We start from the raw sequence: 16,849 nt of genomic DNA on the forward strand, positions 1-16,849 counted from the left end.
GGCCAGTATGGAGATTTAAGTAAAACCTGCCCAAATCTCCATCAATGGATAACTTAGGAACGAGACGATTTTAGCTAGCTAGCTAGCCACTGGAGAACAACGACACTACACGATGCAACAATTCAGGTTTCTGTAAATTATGTTTTGCTTTTGATGTGATTGGTGTGAAGCCAAATCCAAACAGGCTTTTGTTTTGGTATGCCAGGACCATTCACAGTTGAGCTCACACAGTTTAGCTCAACGCTGATTGCCTATTATTTTATTTGGTATCAAGGGAGGCCAAATGCTTGCTGGCTTTCCTTACATTCAATGCTATGGGCAGCAACAATGTCATACCCTTTTTGGCCAGACAGCATCAGATGGGATACACATACTGAGACAGAGGAGATATATTTTGCTCACTTGGATGCTTTCTCCATTGAGATACAAGGAAACTTATGAAACACAGAGACAAAATAAATTATTGTATATGTTTTTGTCTTTTTGGGGGGAAGCCTGGTTTCCTTGGCATCCATGAATAGTGAAGGCCACTGAGGGGAGAACAGCTCATAATAATGGCTGGAACGGAACCAATGGAATGGCATCAAACACATGGCAACCATTTGTTTGATGTATTTGATACCATTCCACCTATTATGCTCCAGTCATTAACATGAGCCCGTCCTCTCCAATTAAGGTGCCACCAACCTCGTGTGATGAATACCTGCCACTGGTTTAGCCAGGGAAACCAGTTCTTATTATACCTCGGCAGGAAAACCGGGGACAACTAGCTTGGGCCAAGTGCGTGTTTATGCCATCCCACTCATTCCGCTTCAGTCATTAACATGAGACAGTTCTCCCCAATTAAGGTGCCACCAACCTCATGCGATGAATACACACCACTGGTTTAGCCAGGGAAACCCGTTCTTACTATACCTAAGTGGGGAAACCAGCTCGGGCCACAAGACTAATTCAGGAGACCTTTTGTTATATGGCCTTATATCAGGAGCTGGTGGCGAAAAGTTTGATTAAAAAATTCAGAGACTGAAACAAATAAATCAGATTACTTATTTATAGTAAGTATAGTAAATCAATATACAATCCCGAAATCAGCTGTAATTGTCAATAGTAAAACACAGGTTAAAATGATGTTTGAGTGAACTCTGAACACAGAAAATGAATGGTGAATTCGACTGGACACAGTAGACTCCTCCTCGTATTTATTTACACATTTTGGCGTGGTGTCATTGAAAAATGGAACAACTGAAGAAAGACGTGAAATTTAATCCATCAACAACAGCCAATTTATTTTCACGGGTGTTTTTCTGGTAAGTACTTGTTTACAGTTAACACTGTAGCTCGATCTTTTAAAAGTAGCTAGTTAGTAATATGGCTGGCTATTAAGGGTGCGTTCGTAAATTCGCTCTGGCTATTTACTCACAATTTCAGAGCACTCTTGTCTGAGTGTGCCAGAGTTCAGAACAACTGAGGAATTTACGAACGCTCAACACCGGTTGACTATGGCTGGTGTCAGTAGGCCAAAAAAAACGTGATTAAATTGTTGCCAGTAGCACAGTCACCAATGATATGGGTAACATAAAAACAGCCTAACCAGCTCTGCTAGGGCGAGTAAAATGGTCAGAGGTCTCTTCTTATTTGGGTCTGGAAGTAGCTGTAATGTAGTGAACATTATGCCATAATCCAGTCCGTGTATTCGTACTGTGGGATTCCAGTTCCATGTTTTACAGGAGCCAGACAGTAGGAGTGATATGCCATGTAAACTATAATGCCAGCACATTTTGGAGTAAAGTTAAACTAAAGTATATGAACGCCTGGACATCCGTTCTTTTAAACATAAGACATCTAAACAACTGTGGATGTTACAATTGGCGACGAGTGAAACGCACAAGAGGCGAATGCAATTTACAAGACGAACTACGTGCCTGTGTGAGTAAACGCAGATAGCAACAACAGCCTAGTTAACATTGTACATTACAATACCATGATGTGCACACAGAACCCAGTTCAGTCGGATCGAGGTCGAAAAAATGGATCAACAGATTCAACAATTTTCTAGTGGCATTAGACATCGCGGATAACATACAGAAAAGGGCATTACTGTTACGCTATGACGGGTCGGATGTGTACGATATATTTGACACACTGCAAGATACCGCAGCAGCTGATTGCTATGACACAGCTGTAGCCCAGCTCATTGCATATTTCTGTCCAAAAGTCAACACAGAATATGAAACCTACGTTCTGACAAAATGAAAACGAAACCTTGGATGCTTACCACACAAGATTGGGGCAATTAGCATACATATGCGAGTTTGCGAACGTTGATAAGGAAATCAAGTCACAGATAATACTAAGCTGCAGTTCCGCGCGCCTCCGCTTGATGGCGCTAAAGGATGGTACAATGGCTCTCCAACAGCTACTTGATGCAGGCAGGGCACAAGAAATGTCGGATAAACAAGCTGCAGGCATTGACAATGCTCAATCAAAATCACAAAAATTACTTTCAGTGCGCACTGTACAAAATAAAAAACATTACAAAAGCCAGGGCTATGAAAGTGACAAACATCAAAACAGAACATGCAATAACTGTGGGCGGAAATTCCCACATGATGGAAGACAAACAAACTGCTCTGCAGGGGGGGAAAGATGTGAAGAATGTGGAAAGTTGAATCACTTTCAAAAATGTTGTAGATCAAACCAGAGTCCTCTCCTCCATTTGCTGATAAACTAACCCAATGGCGTCCGAAACGTAACATAAAGTGCAGTCACATGATGACAAGACAGAAAAACAAAACACCTCACCAAGCTTGGATGAATATGTGTCTGTTGTGTGTACACTACAGAAACTGTCGCAACCACACATCCAAGTTACCATTATGAACACAACTGTGGATGTTATTAGTGATTTGGGAGCAAGTGTTAGCCTGTTTTTTTTTTCATCAACAACGTTAAGGCAAACATCTTTGCTTATGGCTCATCCGAACCATTTCCACAGAAGAAAATTCACAGCACCAGTCCTCTCCAAGACTAAGACGGTGGATACCACTTTCTATGTAATCAAAGGTGACTCTGGTTCACTACTTAGCTGTCAGACAGCAACAGACCTTGGACTTCTGAAAATAATCAACCCACTATCCACCCCAACTGAACCAGCTGATGATTAATTCATAAGCCAGTTTACCAATGAATACCAGGACCTCTTCCAAGGTATCGGACAACTGACTTTCAAGTGAAGCTGCACATTAATGACACAGTGCAACCACAGGAGGATTCCTTTTCACATGAGCGAAAAAGTTCAACAAGAGCTTGACACACTTAAAAGCCAAGACATTAAAAAAAATCAGCAGGCCAACGCCATGGGTATCCCCTATAGTGGTCACACCAAAACCCAAGACGCCTGATAAAGTTTGTCTGTGTCGACATGCACCTTCTGAACACAGCAATTCAACGTGAACGACACATCACACCAACGGTTGACGACCTGATCCATGATCTGAATGGAGCAGTGGTGTTCTCCAAGCTAGATCTTAATGCTGGATACCACCAGCTTGAGTTACATCCAGACTCACAACCTTCACTACACATACTGGCCTTTTGAGATACACCAGACTGAACTCTGGCATAAATTCAGCTGCCGCGGTGTTTCAAAATGCAATACATACAGCAAGTGCTGCAAGGCATTCCCAGATCTCAAGATGAACACATGGAGTCTTAAAGCTGTGTTTCAGAGATTGCGAAAGATCTCACGCGGAACAAAGAAAAATGTGAATGCAGCAAAACAACACGAGTGTTAACAGCCATGTTTTCTCTGAGAAAGGCATTTCAGAGGATCCAAAGAAAATCAAAGCCATATAGAATCTGCCAGCACCTCAAAATGCCTCGGAAGTTCGCAGTCATCTGGGCATGATGCAATACTGCTAACTGTTCATACCAGACTTTGCAACAACCGCACAGCCTCTTTGTGAGCTCACAAGAAAAGATCACACCTTGTCATGGGGACCACAGCACCAGTCTGCGATTGGAAAAAATTAAGAAGCTGTCTGATGCAGCACAAGACGACAGCCTACTTTGACCCAGCCAAGAGGTTGACACTGTTAGTTGACACCAGCCCAGTTGGTTTAGGTCCAAAACTATGTTGAAACAACCCTACAAGTGATAGACGCCCATATCATTGACTATACCTGCCGAGCGCTCTGAGGTTCTGGTGATCATCTGGGCATGCAAACACTTTCACTTGTATCTCTATGGAGCTCACTTCATAGACCATAAACCACTAGAGCTTATCTTCAACACCCACACCCCCAGCATGACTTGAGTGATGGAGACTGAGACTACAACCATACAGCTACACTGTTAGTACAAAGCCGGTAAAGACAACCCTGCCGACTACATGTCAAGACATCCCATCGCAGGGGAAACCCCACAAAGAACCTCTCGCATGGCAGAGGAATATGTGAACTTTTATAATTGACAACACAGTTCCCAAAGCGGTGACTCTAGAAGAGGTGCAAGAAGTAACAAAGATACTCAGCTCTACAGAAGGTGATGCGCCTATTGTCCACAGGAACCTGGCAAGATTCACCATGTGACACACAAGAAGCTGATTTCCAAACATTAAAAGCACTCTTTCGCATGAGACATGAACTAACTAATCAACGCACCAGCAAATGTCATCCTGAGAGGAACACGGCTCGTTCTTCCAATCTCTCTCCAAAAAAAGCAATCAATCTAGGACATCCTAGGTATTGTGAAAACAAAACACCTACTGAGAGAGAAGGTGTGGTTTCCAGGCATAGATGACATGGTGGGAAAAAGCAATTCAGCACTGCATTCCATGTCAAGCTGCCACTGTAGAAAATCATATGGAACCCCTGTCTATGTCGAAACTACCAAAAGGTCCATGACTAGAAGTATCAGTCGATTTCTGCGGGCCTTTCCCATCGGGTGACTACCTACTTGTAGTTGTTGACGATTACTCAAGGTATCCGGAAGTTGAAATCGTTAAGTCCACATCAGCCACTTCTGTCCTTCCCAAGCTTGACAAAGTTTTCTCCTCCTTTGGAGTACCCAAGATTGTCTGTTTTTACAATGGACCTCCTTTCAATTGATAGTCCTTCACAGATTTCAGCCACTACCTTGGATTTAAACCTAGAAAGATAACATCATACTGGCCCGAGAGCTAAATCCGAAGCGAAACGCTTCATGAGAACACAAGAAAACTGTCACAGCTACAAACTCTGAAGGAAGACCTTGGAAACAAAATCTCTACAGTTTTCAGGGGAAACTACTGCGCAAACCCTCACGGAACTGAAAACTTGTCCACAGGACGCTGAACAACCAGATCAAAACCCAGATCCAAACCCTCGATACCCTATGAGAACCAATGGAAGACCTTCAAGATCTCATTGAAGAGATGTAATTAATCAAGTTCAAAAACTGTGAAATAGTTAACCTTAATGTTGTATCCCAAGTGAATTTTATACCGACCAGTAGTGATAACTTAAGTTTCTATATTTTGAAATAAGGGAGGGATGTAACGTAGTGAACATTGTCATAATCCAGCCCGTGTATTCGTACTGTGGGGTTCCATGTTTTACATTAGCCAGACAGTAGGAGTGATATGCCATGTGAACTATAATGCCAGCAAATTTAGTAAAGTTTTAGTAAAGTTAAACTGAAGAATACGAACGCCCTGACATCAGTCCTTATAAACATAAGATCACTAAACAACTTTGGATGTTGCAGTAGCTAACTAGCAAGCTAGCCAACGCGTTAGCCAGCTAACTTGGCTGTTTGACGGCCGATGTGAGGTCAGAACGCTCGGATGAACCCTATGCCTCGGTCAAAGCGTCCAGTCTGCGCCCTGAAGGCTCCGAAAGCTAAACACTGAGTTTAAGAGAGCACTCTGGCACTCCAGATTGAATTTACGAACACAACCTATGCGTTCTATGGAAAATTATTTACAATGTAGAAAGTGTGTATGGGAGCCAGATACAGTTGAAGTTTACATACATTTAGGTTGGAGTCATTAAAACATGTTTTTCAACCACTCCAGAAAAAACTGGCCTTCTTCAGACTAGTGGAGCATCAGCATTTGTGGGTTCGATTACAGGCCCAAAATTGCCAGAAACAAATAACTTTCTTCTGAAACTCATCAGTCTATTCTTGTTCTGAGAAATGAAGGCTATTCCATGCGAGAAATTGCCAAGAAACTGTTGATCTCTTACCCGCAAAACACCAGTCTCAACATCAACAGTGAAGAGACTACTCCGGGATGCTGGTCTTCTAGGCAGAGTTCCTCTGTCCAGTGTCTGTGTTCTTTTGCCCATCTTAATCTTTTCTTTTTATTGGCCAGTCTGAGATATGACATTGAGACTGGTGTTTTGCGGGTACTATTTAATGAAGCTGATGTACAATAATCCCTTTCAGAGATTTGGCAGTTTCATCTCAACAACGAAAATAGCGTACACCAAATGGCATGTGAGGAGTGCTACCCGAACAAGCATTACACAGTTATGTTATGTACTTTTAACAGAGTCGGGGAAACCGGAAAGAAGTGTCTGGCTCGTTTTTCAAGTTAAGTCTCCATTGTCTATTACTCCTCAGTTGAGTTTACATTTAGGTAGCTAATGTAAAGGATTTGTTTGCCAGAGCAAGTCTAGACAGCACTAGCTGTATTATGCTGACAACAGTGAAGTTTCAGTCAGCCAGGTTTAATCTCTACAGCATAGGCATACCTCTGGGTGAAGTGGACATCTCCATGCATGCACCTTATCAACATATGAATAATTCAGTATTGCACCATCCCGTTCTCTGGGCTTTGTCTGCAATCATAACCAGTAGTGCACATAACCAGTAGTGCACATAACCAGTAGTGCACATAACCAGTAGTGCTCTCCACTAGTATTGTTTATGCTCTTAGATGTGTGATTTAAAAAAAAAAATGAAAGACTAACCTTTTAATTTAAATAAAAAATGAATTATCATAAAACATATTGTTTAATTCTCTTGCTTAATTAAGAGTTTTGGCAAGGAGAATGTCTTTGTTCTTCATAGGCGCTCTCCCTCCATACTGAGAGTTTCCACCAGGAATTTATGACCGTTGTAAAACCTGATGTGCGAGAGGGAGGGAGCCACGATATACACCCAAAAGAGCCACGTTGTGACACAACATTGTTTTTGAGTGTTTAATCCTGATTTCTGACGACAGACATGATAGGCTACATATGTTTTATTATTAAGTTATTGACCGTTCTGTGTACGTTCCCTAGTGGCCAATTTCAAAGCTGCAAAAAACAACTTGTATTGAGGCAACCCTCAGATAAACATAATCTCGGATAAGTGATCATACCTTCTGTAAAATGAAGAGTTAATGTGTTGATATATGCACATTATAGCATATTTCATGGGCATTAATTACTATTTCTCACCAATTGATAATTATTTTTTTCATGCTAGCAGTCGTGCCTGCATGTCAGTCACACAGTAGCAACATATCTTGCTGATCTACAACAAAATAATATGCATTTTGTCTTATTTTACTGTTAAATGAACCTTGCATTGTTATACAGTGCCTTGAATGTATTCAAATCCCTCGACTCTTTCCATATTGTGCTACGTTACAGCCTTACTTTGAAATGGATCAAATAAAGCATTCCACAGCAATCTACCCACAATACCCCATAATGACAAAGTGAAAACAAGTTGAGTAATTTTGACTAATTTCTTAAAAATAAGACATCAACACCTGATTTACATACAGTTGAAGTCAGAAGTTTACATACACCTTAGCCAAATGCATTTAAACTCAGTTTTTCACAATTCCTGACATTTAATCATAGTAAAAATTCCCTATTTTAGGTCAGTTAGGGTCACCACTTTATTTTAAGAATGTGAAATGTCAGAATAATAGTTGCGAGTGATTTACAGTGCCTTGCGAAAGTATTCGGCCCCCTTGAACTTTGCGACCTTTTGCCACATTTCAGGCTTCAAACATAAAGATATAAAACTGTATTTTTTTGTGAAGAATCAACAACAAGTGGGACACAATCATGAAGTGGAACTTCAAGTGGAACTTGCACGCCCAATTTTTCAGTTTTTGATTTGTTAAAAAAGTTTGAAATATCCAATAAATGTCGTTCCACTTCATGATTGTGTCCCACTTGTTGTTGATTTTTCACAAAAAAATACAGTTTTATATCTTTATGTTTGAAGCCTGAAATGTGGCAAAAGGTCGCAAAGTTCAAGGGGGCCGAATACTTTCGCAAGGCACTGTTTTTCAGCATTTCTTTCTTTCATCACATTCCCAGTGGGTCAGAAGTTTACATGCACTCAATTAGTATTTGGTAGCATTGTTTTTAAATTGTTTAACTTGGGTCAAATGTTTTGGGTAGCCTTCCACAAGCTTCCCACAATAAGTTGGGTGAATTTTGGCCCATTCCTCCTGACAGAGCTAGTGTAACTGAGTCAGGTTTGTAGGCCTCCTTGCTCGCACATGCTTTTTCAGTTCTGCCCACAAATTGTATATAGGATTGAGGTCAGGGCTTTGTGATGGCCACTCCAATACCTTGACTTTGTTGTCCTTAAGCCATTTTGCCACAACTTTGGAAGTATGCTTGGGGTCATTGTCCATTTGGAAGACCCATTTGCGACCTATTAACTTCCTGACTGATGTCTTCAGATGTTTCTTCAATATATCCACATAATTTGCCTTCCTCATGAGGCCATCTATTTTGTGAAGTGCACCAGTCCCTCCTGCAGCAAAGCACCCCCACAACATGATGCTGCCACCCCTGTGCTTCACGGTTGGGATGGTGTTCTTTGGCTTGCAAGCCTCCCCCTTGTTACTTCAAACATAACGATGGTCATTATGGCCAAACAGTTATTTTTGATTCATCAGACCAGAGGACATTTCTCCAAAAAGTACCATCTTTGTCCTCATGTGCAGTTGCTAACCGTAGCCTGGCTTTTTTATGGCGGTTTTGGAGCAGTTGCTTCTTCCTTGCTGAGCGGCCTTTCAGGTTATGTCGATATAGGACTCATTTTACTGTGGTTATAGATACCTTTTGTACCTGTTTCCTCCAGCATCTTCTCAAGGTCCTTTGCTGTTGATTTGCACTTTGCGCACCAAAGTACATTCATCTCTAGGAGACAGAACGCATCTCCTTCCTGAGCGGTATGACGGCTGCGTGGTTCCATGGTGTTTATGCTTGCATACTATTGTTTGTACAGATGAATGTGGTACCTTCAGGTGTTTGGAAATTGCTCCAAAGGATGAACCAGACTTGTGGAGGTCTACAATTCTTTTTCTGAGATATTGGCTGATTTATTTTCATTTTCCCATGATGTCAAGCAAAGAGGCACTGAGTTTGAAGGTAGGCCTTGAAATGCATCCACAGGTACACCTCCAATTGACTCAAAGGATGTAAATTATCCTATCAGAAGCTTCTAAAGCCATGACATCATTTTCTGGAATTTTCCAAGCTGTTTAAAGGCACAGTCAACTTGGTGCATGTAAACTTCTGACCCACTGGAATTGTGAAACAGTGAAATAATGTGTCTGTAAATAATTGTTGGAAAAATGACTTGTCATGCACAGAGTAGATGTCCTAACCGACTTGCCAAACCTATAGTTTGTTGTGGAGAAATTCGTGGAGTTGAAAAACAAGTTTTAATGACTCCAACCTAAGTGTATGTAAACTTCCTACTTCAACTGTAAGTATTGAGACTCAATTAACCTCCGGTGCATCTGATTTTGTTGATCATCCTTGATGCTTCTACAACTTGATTGGAGTCCACCTTTTGTAAATTCAATTGATTGGACATGTTTTGGAAAGGCATACACCTGTCTATATAAGAGCCCACAGTTGACAGTGCATGTCAGAGTAAAAACCAAGCCACGAGGTCGAAGCAATTGTCCGCAGAGCTCCGAGACAGGATTGTGTTGAGGCACAGATCTGGGAAAGGATACCAAAACATTTCTGCAGCATTGAAGGTCGCCAAGAACACAGTGGCCTCCATCATTCTTAAATGGAAGAAGTTTAGAACCACCAAGACTGTTCCTAGAGCTGGCCGCCCGGCCAAAATGAGAAATCAGGGGAGAAGGGCCTTGGTCAGGGAGGTGACCAAGAACTTGATGGTCACGCACCTAAAAATGCTCAGACCATGAGAAACGAGATTCTCTGGTCTGATAAAACCAAGATTGAACTCTTTGGCCTGATTGCCTACTGTGAAGCATTGTGGTGGCAGCATCATGCTGTGGGGTGTTTTTCACCAGCAGGGATTAGGAGACTAGTCAGGACCTTTGATGAAAACCTTCTCAGGACCTCAGACTGGGGCCAACGTTCACCTTCCAACAGGAAAATTACCCTAAAAACACAGCCAAGACAACACAGAAGTGGCTTTGGGACAAGTCTCTGAATGACCTTGAGTGGCCTAGCCAGAGCCCGGACTTGAACCAGATTGAACATCTCTGGAGAGATCTGAAAATAGCTGTGCAGCAACACTCCCCATGCAACCTGACAGAGCTTGAGAGGATCTGCAGAGAAGAATGGGAGAAACTCCTCTAATACGTGTGCCAAGCTTGTACCGTCATACACAAGAAGACTCAAGGATGTAATTGCTGCCTAAAGAATGTACTGCGTACAGGGTCTGAATAGTTATGTAATTGTGTACATTATTTTTTAAATATACATTTAAAAAAAAATCAAACTGTTTTTTGCTTTGTCATTATGGGTGTGCGTGTTTGTAGATGAGGGGGGGGGGGGGGTGTAATCAATTTTTTAATAATGCTACAACAAAATGTGGAAAAAGTCAAGTGGTCTGAATACTTTCCAAAGAGGATACATTTTAAATGTGATGTTTTTAGAAGTTGGGCTTGAAGGGTAGCGTAGCACAAAAGCACTCCCTCTATGCAGAATGTAAATGGCTATAAATAAATAAAGTTCAACTGGCTTTAGACAAGTTCAACTAACAAGAATAGCAGTACAGCAAATGTGAATCAGCTTTCAGATAATTAATTGAAAGTGGTGTGCATGGCTTCTTATTCACAGAGGGCCAGTGTGGGTACAGGGTTTTGTTCTAACCAAACAAAATCACACCTGATTCAACTAGTCAGGTCTTGAGTTATGTCTTTGATTAGTTGAATCAGGTGTGTGTACTGGTTGGCAAGAACAAAAGCCTAAGTGTACAGTCATATATGTGGATACAATTGGACACCCCCCTGTTACGAGTGCTACTTTCATCATGATGAATAGTAATGATCAGTTTATTTGAATAACTTTAGGGGACATTTAATATCATCACATTTTACTTAAGAAATGTCTAAGTTTTAGACATTTGGGAAATTAATTATATAAGAGGTGGGCTTATTTGGAACACACATGGGCTGAAAGGGTACATTCGGTACCCATTAAGCCCAGTCTGGACTTTTCACATATTTTATCAAATATTTGTATCTCTTGTTAAAAAATGTTGTAAGTAAAGTCATAAAACTTGATCAGAGATTCATCTTACATTTTATCTCCACTTCATTTTTTGATTTCCCCACCCAAACAAATTAGGGCAGTATGTATTAGAAATGTTTAAACTTAGAGTTTGGTGGGCTTATTCGGTACACTTACCATATAACAATAGATTAATAAAACAAATACTAAAATATAGTTTTTGGGTGGAATTTTCCTTTAAGTGTCAGTGGTCTTTTTAAAGAGAATCTGGATATTCTCATTTCAGGTACTAAAACCCCAAATATGGTTGTACTTGTATTACTCTTGTTTATATTTTTTGTTGTCTTTTGAGTCTTGTAAACAATCAATGTAAAGCATCTATTACATTTGAGAGCAGTTCCATTTCTCCAGCCACATTCTTCAGTTGAAGTGGCGGGGCTGGCCACAGACAATGCTGCCTGATTATCCATTCAGCGTTTTCTAAGGTTAGGAAACACCACAGAATCAGTAGAGCAAAGCAAGCAAACTGATCACAGGTCAGTCAAAGTTAACCATCTATCCCATGTGTCATAAAGCACCACTAGAGTTCAGAGAGAATGTTGCACAGTATGATGAACTGGTTGTTTTGAGCAAGATAATGTTCTTTCAAGCTGAAAAACAAGGTTAACAGTAGCTAGGTTTCCATTCAATTAGCGACAGATTTCCATGCAAATATTTAAAAAAAATCTGCATAAAACAAGTTGCACGTTTTAGACCAGAGATGTTTCCATCAAACTGACTTTTTGCGGATAAAAGGCTGTGCATGATTACGCATTGCACATAAAAATAACTTTTGCCATTTTAAATTCCCATGTACTGAATGGGAATTCAGTACGAGTGCACATTTTGGTTTTTTGCCCTACCACTCACTATACAGCAGATTAAAAATAATTAAAGCTTGATGATGAGTTGGTTATTTCAATCAGCTGTGTAGTGGCAGGGCAAAAAAACTAGACATGTACCCAGGGAGGGCCCCAGGACCGAGTTTGGGAAACCCTGCTTTAACCAACCGCTCACAGATGCAGTGTGGGTAGGCTGCCTACATTATGAGATTATTATGGATAACAGCGATTTATTATTTGTCAAACGGCAGCCAATCGATCATGTCACCAGAATAAGACCCACAATATTTATTGGAAAGGAGCATCAAACTCCTCATCTTGCAAATTCAGCACCCTATGAAGTTCATCATAATTGATTTCATCTGTATCTTAAACTGCATGCATTTCCCAAGTCGTAGTGGGAGGACCACACAACATATCTCGTGACTCCAAATGTACTACGATATTATGGTTATTATATCAATATTTGCGCATAGAGGGTTTCCACTGCCATTTCTCGCATAATGAATTTTACCGACACAAAAAGATCCCAGCATGTCAAACAATGTGGTTTAAATTGTACCGGTGTAGTTTCAATTGTACCGGTGTGGTTTAAATTGTACCGGTGTGGTTTAAATTGTACAGGTGTGGTTTAAATTGTACCGGTGTGGTTTGTGGTACTGAGAAAGGGGAAAAGTACACAGTGTTCCTTGCATTTAGATGTAAAAACATTGTCCTTGCATGCATATTGATCACGCAACAGTTACCACCTGTAATATAATATTCTTTGTTCCATACTAATTCCTTTATCAGTGACACTGCTGAGGGAGAGTGCCTGAGGTCACGTAAAGTTGGCTGACACAACTAAAACAAATGAGCTATTAGTTAACACTTGAACCCTGAATCAGTAATTCGTAATTAAGTAGCTTTATCCTTTAAGGTACATTTTAATTTGTTACTCTTCAACCAAGTTGTCGTAGGGCAGTGCAAACAAACAAGGCCAGTCGAGTTCTTCCAAAAACCAGGCCCTCCTACTAAATATCTATCCTAATAGTAAAGCAGAACATTTAGTACAGTGCATTTTGACATTGGGGTTCATAGATTAAATGTTGCTCATACACATCCACTTCCTATTTTGTGTTTTCTCTTTCCTCAATGTGCATTGCTTCGTTCTTGCATTAGTTAATTGGTTATTGCACTGGCTAATTATTGCATTGGTTAATAGGTTATTGCATTGGTTAATTAATACATTGGTTAATTAACCTGCTCTCTCTCTCTCTTTATAAGTTGGGTAACCCCTTTATTCAGTATTGGAAATAAGCGGAGGCTAGAAGAAGATGACATGTACCAAGTGCTTCCTGATGATGCTTCTCAGGTCCTGGGAGAGGAACTACAGAGGTATGACATACTGTGGCCCAGCTCTATTTTGCTCCCTATCCCCTAGCCTAGCCCTTTCCCTAAGACATTATCCTATCCCCTAGCCTAGCCCTGTCCCTACTACATTGCCCTATCCCCTAGCCCTTTCCCTAGGACATTATCCTATCCCCTAGTCTAGCCCTTTCCCTAGGACATTGTCCTATCCCCTAGCCTAGCCCTGTCCCTAGGACATTGCCCTGTCTCCTAGCCTAGCCTTTTCCCTAGGACATTGCCCGGTCCCCTAGCCTAAGCCCTGTCCCTAGGACATTGCCCGGTCCCCTAGCCTAGCCCTGTCCCTAGGACATTGCCCGGTCCCCTAGCCCTGTCCCTAGGACATTGCCCGGTCCCCTAGCGTAGCCCTGTCCCTTAGCCTTTTCCCTAGGACATTGCCCGGTCCCCTAGCCTAGCCCTTTCCTTTAGCCTTTTCCCTAGGACATTGCCCGGTCCCCTAGCCCTGTCCCTAGGACATTGCCCGGTCCCCTAGCCTAGCCCTGTCCCTTAGCCTTTTCCCTAGGACATTGCCCGGTCCCCTAGCCTAGTCCTTTCCTTTAGCCTTTTCCCTAGGACATTGCCCTGTCCCCTAGCCTAGCCCTGTCCCTAGGACATTGCCCGGTCCCCTAGCCTAGCCCTGTCTCTTAGCCTTTTCCCTAGGACATTGCCCGGTCCCCTAGCCTAGCCCTGTCCCTTAGCCTTTTCCCTAGGACATTGCCCGGTCCCCTAGCCTAGCCCTGTCTCTTAGCCTTTTCCCTAGGACATTGCCCGATCCCCTAGCCCTTTCCCTAGGACATTGCCCGGTCCCCTAGCCCTGTCCCTAGGACATTGCCCGGTCCCCTAGCCTAGCCCTCTCTTAGCCTTTTCCCTAGGACATTGCCCGATCCCCTAGCCTAGCCCTTTCCTTTAGCCTTTTCCCTAGGACATTGCCCTGTCCCCTAGCCTAGCCCTGTCCCTTAGCCTTTTCCCTAGGACATTGCCCGGTCCCCTAGCCTAGCCCTTTCCTTTAGCCTTTTCCCTAGGACATTGCCCTGTCCCCTAGCCTAGCCCTGTCCCTAGGACATTGCCCGATCCCCTAGCCCTGTCCCTAGGACATTGTCCGATACCCTAGCCCTTTCCCTAGGACATTGTCCTATCCCCCAGCCTAGCCCTGTCCCTTAGCCTAGCCCTTTCCCTAGGACATTGTCCTATCCCCTAGCCTAGCCCTTTCCCTAGGACATTGCCCTGTCCCCGAGCCTAGCCCTTAGCCTTTTCCCTAGGACATTGCCCTGTCCCCTAGCCTAGCCCTTTCCCTTAGCCTTTTCCCTAGGGCATTGCCCTGTCCCCTAGCCTAGCCTTTTCCCTAGGACATTGCCCTGTCCCCTAGCCTAGCCTTTTCCCTAGGACATTGCCCTGTCCCCTAGCCTAGCCTTTTCCCTAGGACATTGCCCTGTCCCCTAGCCTAGCCTTTTACCTAGGACATTGCCCGATCCCCTAGCCTAGCCCTTTCCTTTAGCCTTTTACCTAGGACATTGCCCGATCCCCTAGCCTAGCCCTTTCCTTTAGCCTTTTCCCTAGGACATTGCCCTGTCCCCTAGCCTAGCCTAGCCTTTTCCCTAGGACATTGCCCTGTCCCCTAGCCTAGCCTTTTCCCTTAGCCTTTTCCCTAGGACATTGCCCGATCCCCTAGCCTAGCCCTTTCCTTTAGCCTTTTCCCTAGGACATTGCCCTGTCCCCTAGCCTAGCCTTTTCCCTTAGCCTTTTCCCTAGGACATTGCCCGATCCCCTAGCCTAGCCCTTTCCTTTAGCCTTTTCCCTAGGACATTGCCCTGTCCCCTAGCCTAGCCTAGCCTTTTCCCTAGGACATTGCCCTGTCCCCTAGCCTAGCCTTTTACCTAGGACATTGCCCGATCCCCTAGCCTAGCCCTTTCCTTTAGCCTTTTCCCTAGGACATTGCCCTGTCCCCTAGCCTAGCCCTGTCCCTAGGACATTGCCCGATCCCCTAGCCCTGTCCCTAGGACATTGCCCGATACCCTAGCCTAGCCCTTTCCCTAGGACATTGTCCTATCCCCCAGCCTAGCCCTGTCCCCTAGCCTAGCCCTTTCCCTAGGACATTGTCCTATCCCCTAGCCTAGCCTTTTACCTAGGACATTGCCCGATCCCCTAGCCTAGCCCTTTCCTTTAGCCTTTTCCCTAGGACATTGCCCTGTCCCCTAGCCTAGCCTTTTACCTAGGACATTGCCCGATCCCCTAGCCTAGCCCTTTCCTTTAGCCTTTTCCCTAGGACATTGCCCTGTCCCCTAGCCTTTTCCCTTAGCCTTTTCCCTAGGACATTGCCCGGTCCCCTAGCCTAGCCCTGTCCCTAGGACATTGCCCAATCCCATAGCCCGTTCCTTTAGCCTTTTCCCTAGGACATTGCCCGGTCCCCTAGCCTAGCCCTATCCCTCTTCATTGTTTACATCCCTTATTGTATTTTTTGTTTTCAGAGCATTGAGAGAGAACTTTCCCTGGCTCTATTTGGAGTTTAATGCTAAACATTGAACTTAGCACCGTTGTGTATTTAGGCTCTGTTCTGTTTTCCGATCATAGTCTAACAATGTGCTAATCTCTCCAGGCATTGGGATAAGGAGGTTCGAATGGCTGCCAAGGAGCTGCGGATGCCCAAACTCACCAAAGCCATTGTGAAGTGCTATGGGAAACCCTATGCAGTGCTGGGGATCTTTAGTTTCACCGTAGTATGTAGAAATATACGTTTTCCGGTTCTTGAACATAACATGTACTATATGTACATAGGTCAAATGTTAAGTGGGTTTTCTATCCATATATGTCAGCTTTTACAGTGTAAATAAGTAGATTTGAGTTGAGGTTGAAATCTCTCCACCTCTTCTCTTGTTCCCCCAATAGGAGGTGATTAAGGTGATCCAGCCAGTGTTCTTGGGAAAGCTGATCCAGTACTTTGAGAAGTACGATCCTGATGATATGGACGCACTGTATGAGGCCTTTGGCTACGCTGCGGGTATCTCTCTGTCCACTGTCGCGCTGACCGTCCTCCAAATTCATTATTACTACCACGTCCAGAGGACCGGCATGAAGATACGAGTGGCCATGTGTCACATGATCTACAAGAAGGTCATTATACGCTACATACCTGCATACAGC

General features: G+C 43.1%; 1 protein-coding gene across 2 annotated transcripts in view; it reads left to right on the forward strand.

Annotated features, from left to right (window-relative positions):
- The first annotated feature begins 948 nt into the window (after positions 1-948).
- LOC139412978 (ATP-binding cassette sub-family C member 4-like) overlaps positions 949-16,849 on the forward strand; it is a 43,016-nt gene continuing 27,115 nt past the window's right edge. Inside the window, exons 1-4 of one of the 2 annotated variants that reach the window (XM_071159913.1) lie at positions 949-1,307; positions 13,592-13,702; positions 16,305-16,425; positions 16,595-16,819. In XM_071159913.1, coding sequence (XP_071016014.1) covers positions 1,234-1,307; positions 13,592-13,702; positions 16,305-16,425; positions 16,595-16,819 — 531 coding nt within the window. In that variant the 5' untranslated portion in view covers positions 949-1,233. Of the gene's footprint in view, positions 1,308-1,711; positions 1,927-13,591; positions 13,703-16,304; positions 16,426-16,594; positions 16,820-16,849 lie in introns of those variants that run through there. The other variant, XM_071159914.1, reaches the window with a different exon arrangement.

Source organism: Oncorhynchus clarkii, chromosome 7 (genome assembly GCF_045791955.1).
Source record: "Oncorhynchus clarkii lewisi isolate Uvic-CL-2024 chromosome 7, UVic_Ocla_1.0, whole genome shotgun sequence".
NCBI lineage: Eukaryota > Metazoa > Chordata > Actinopteri > Salmoniformes > Salmonidae > Oncorhynchus > Oncorhynchus clarkii.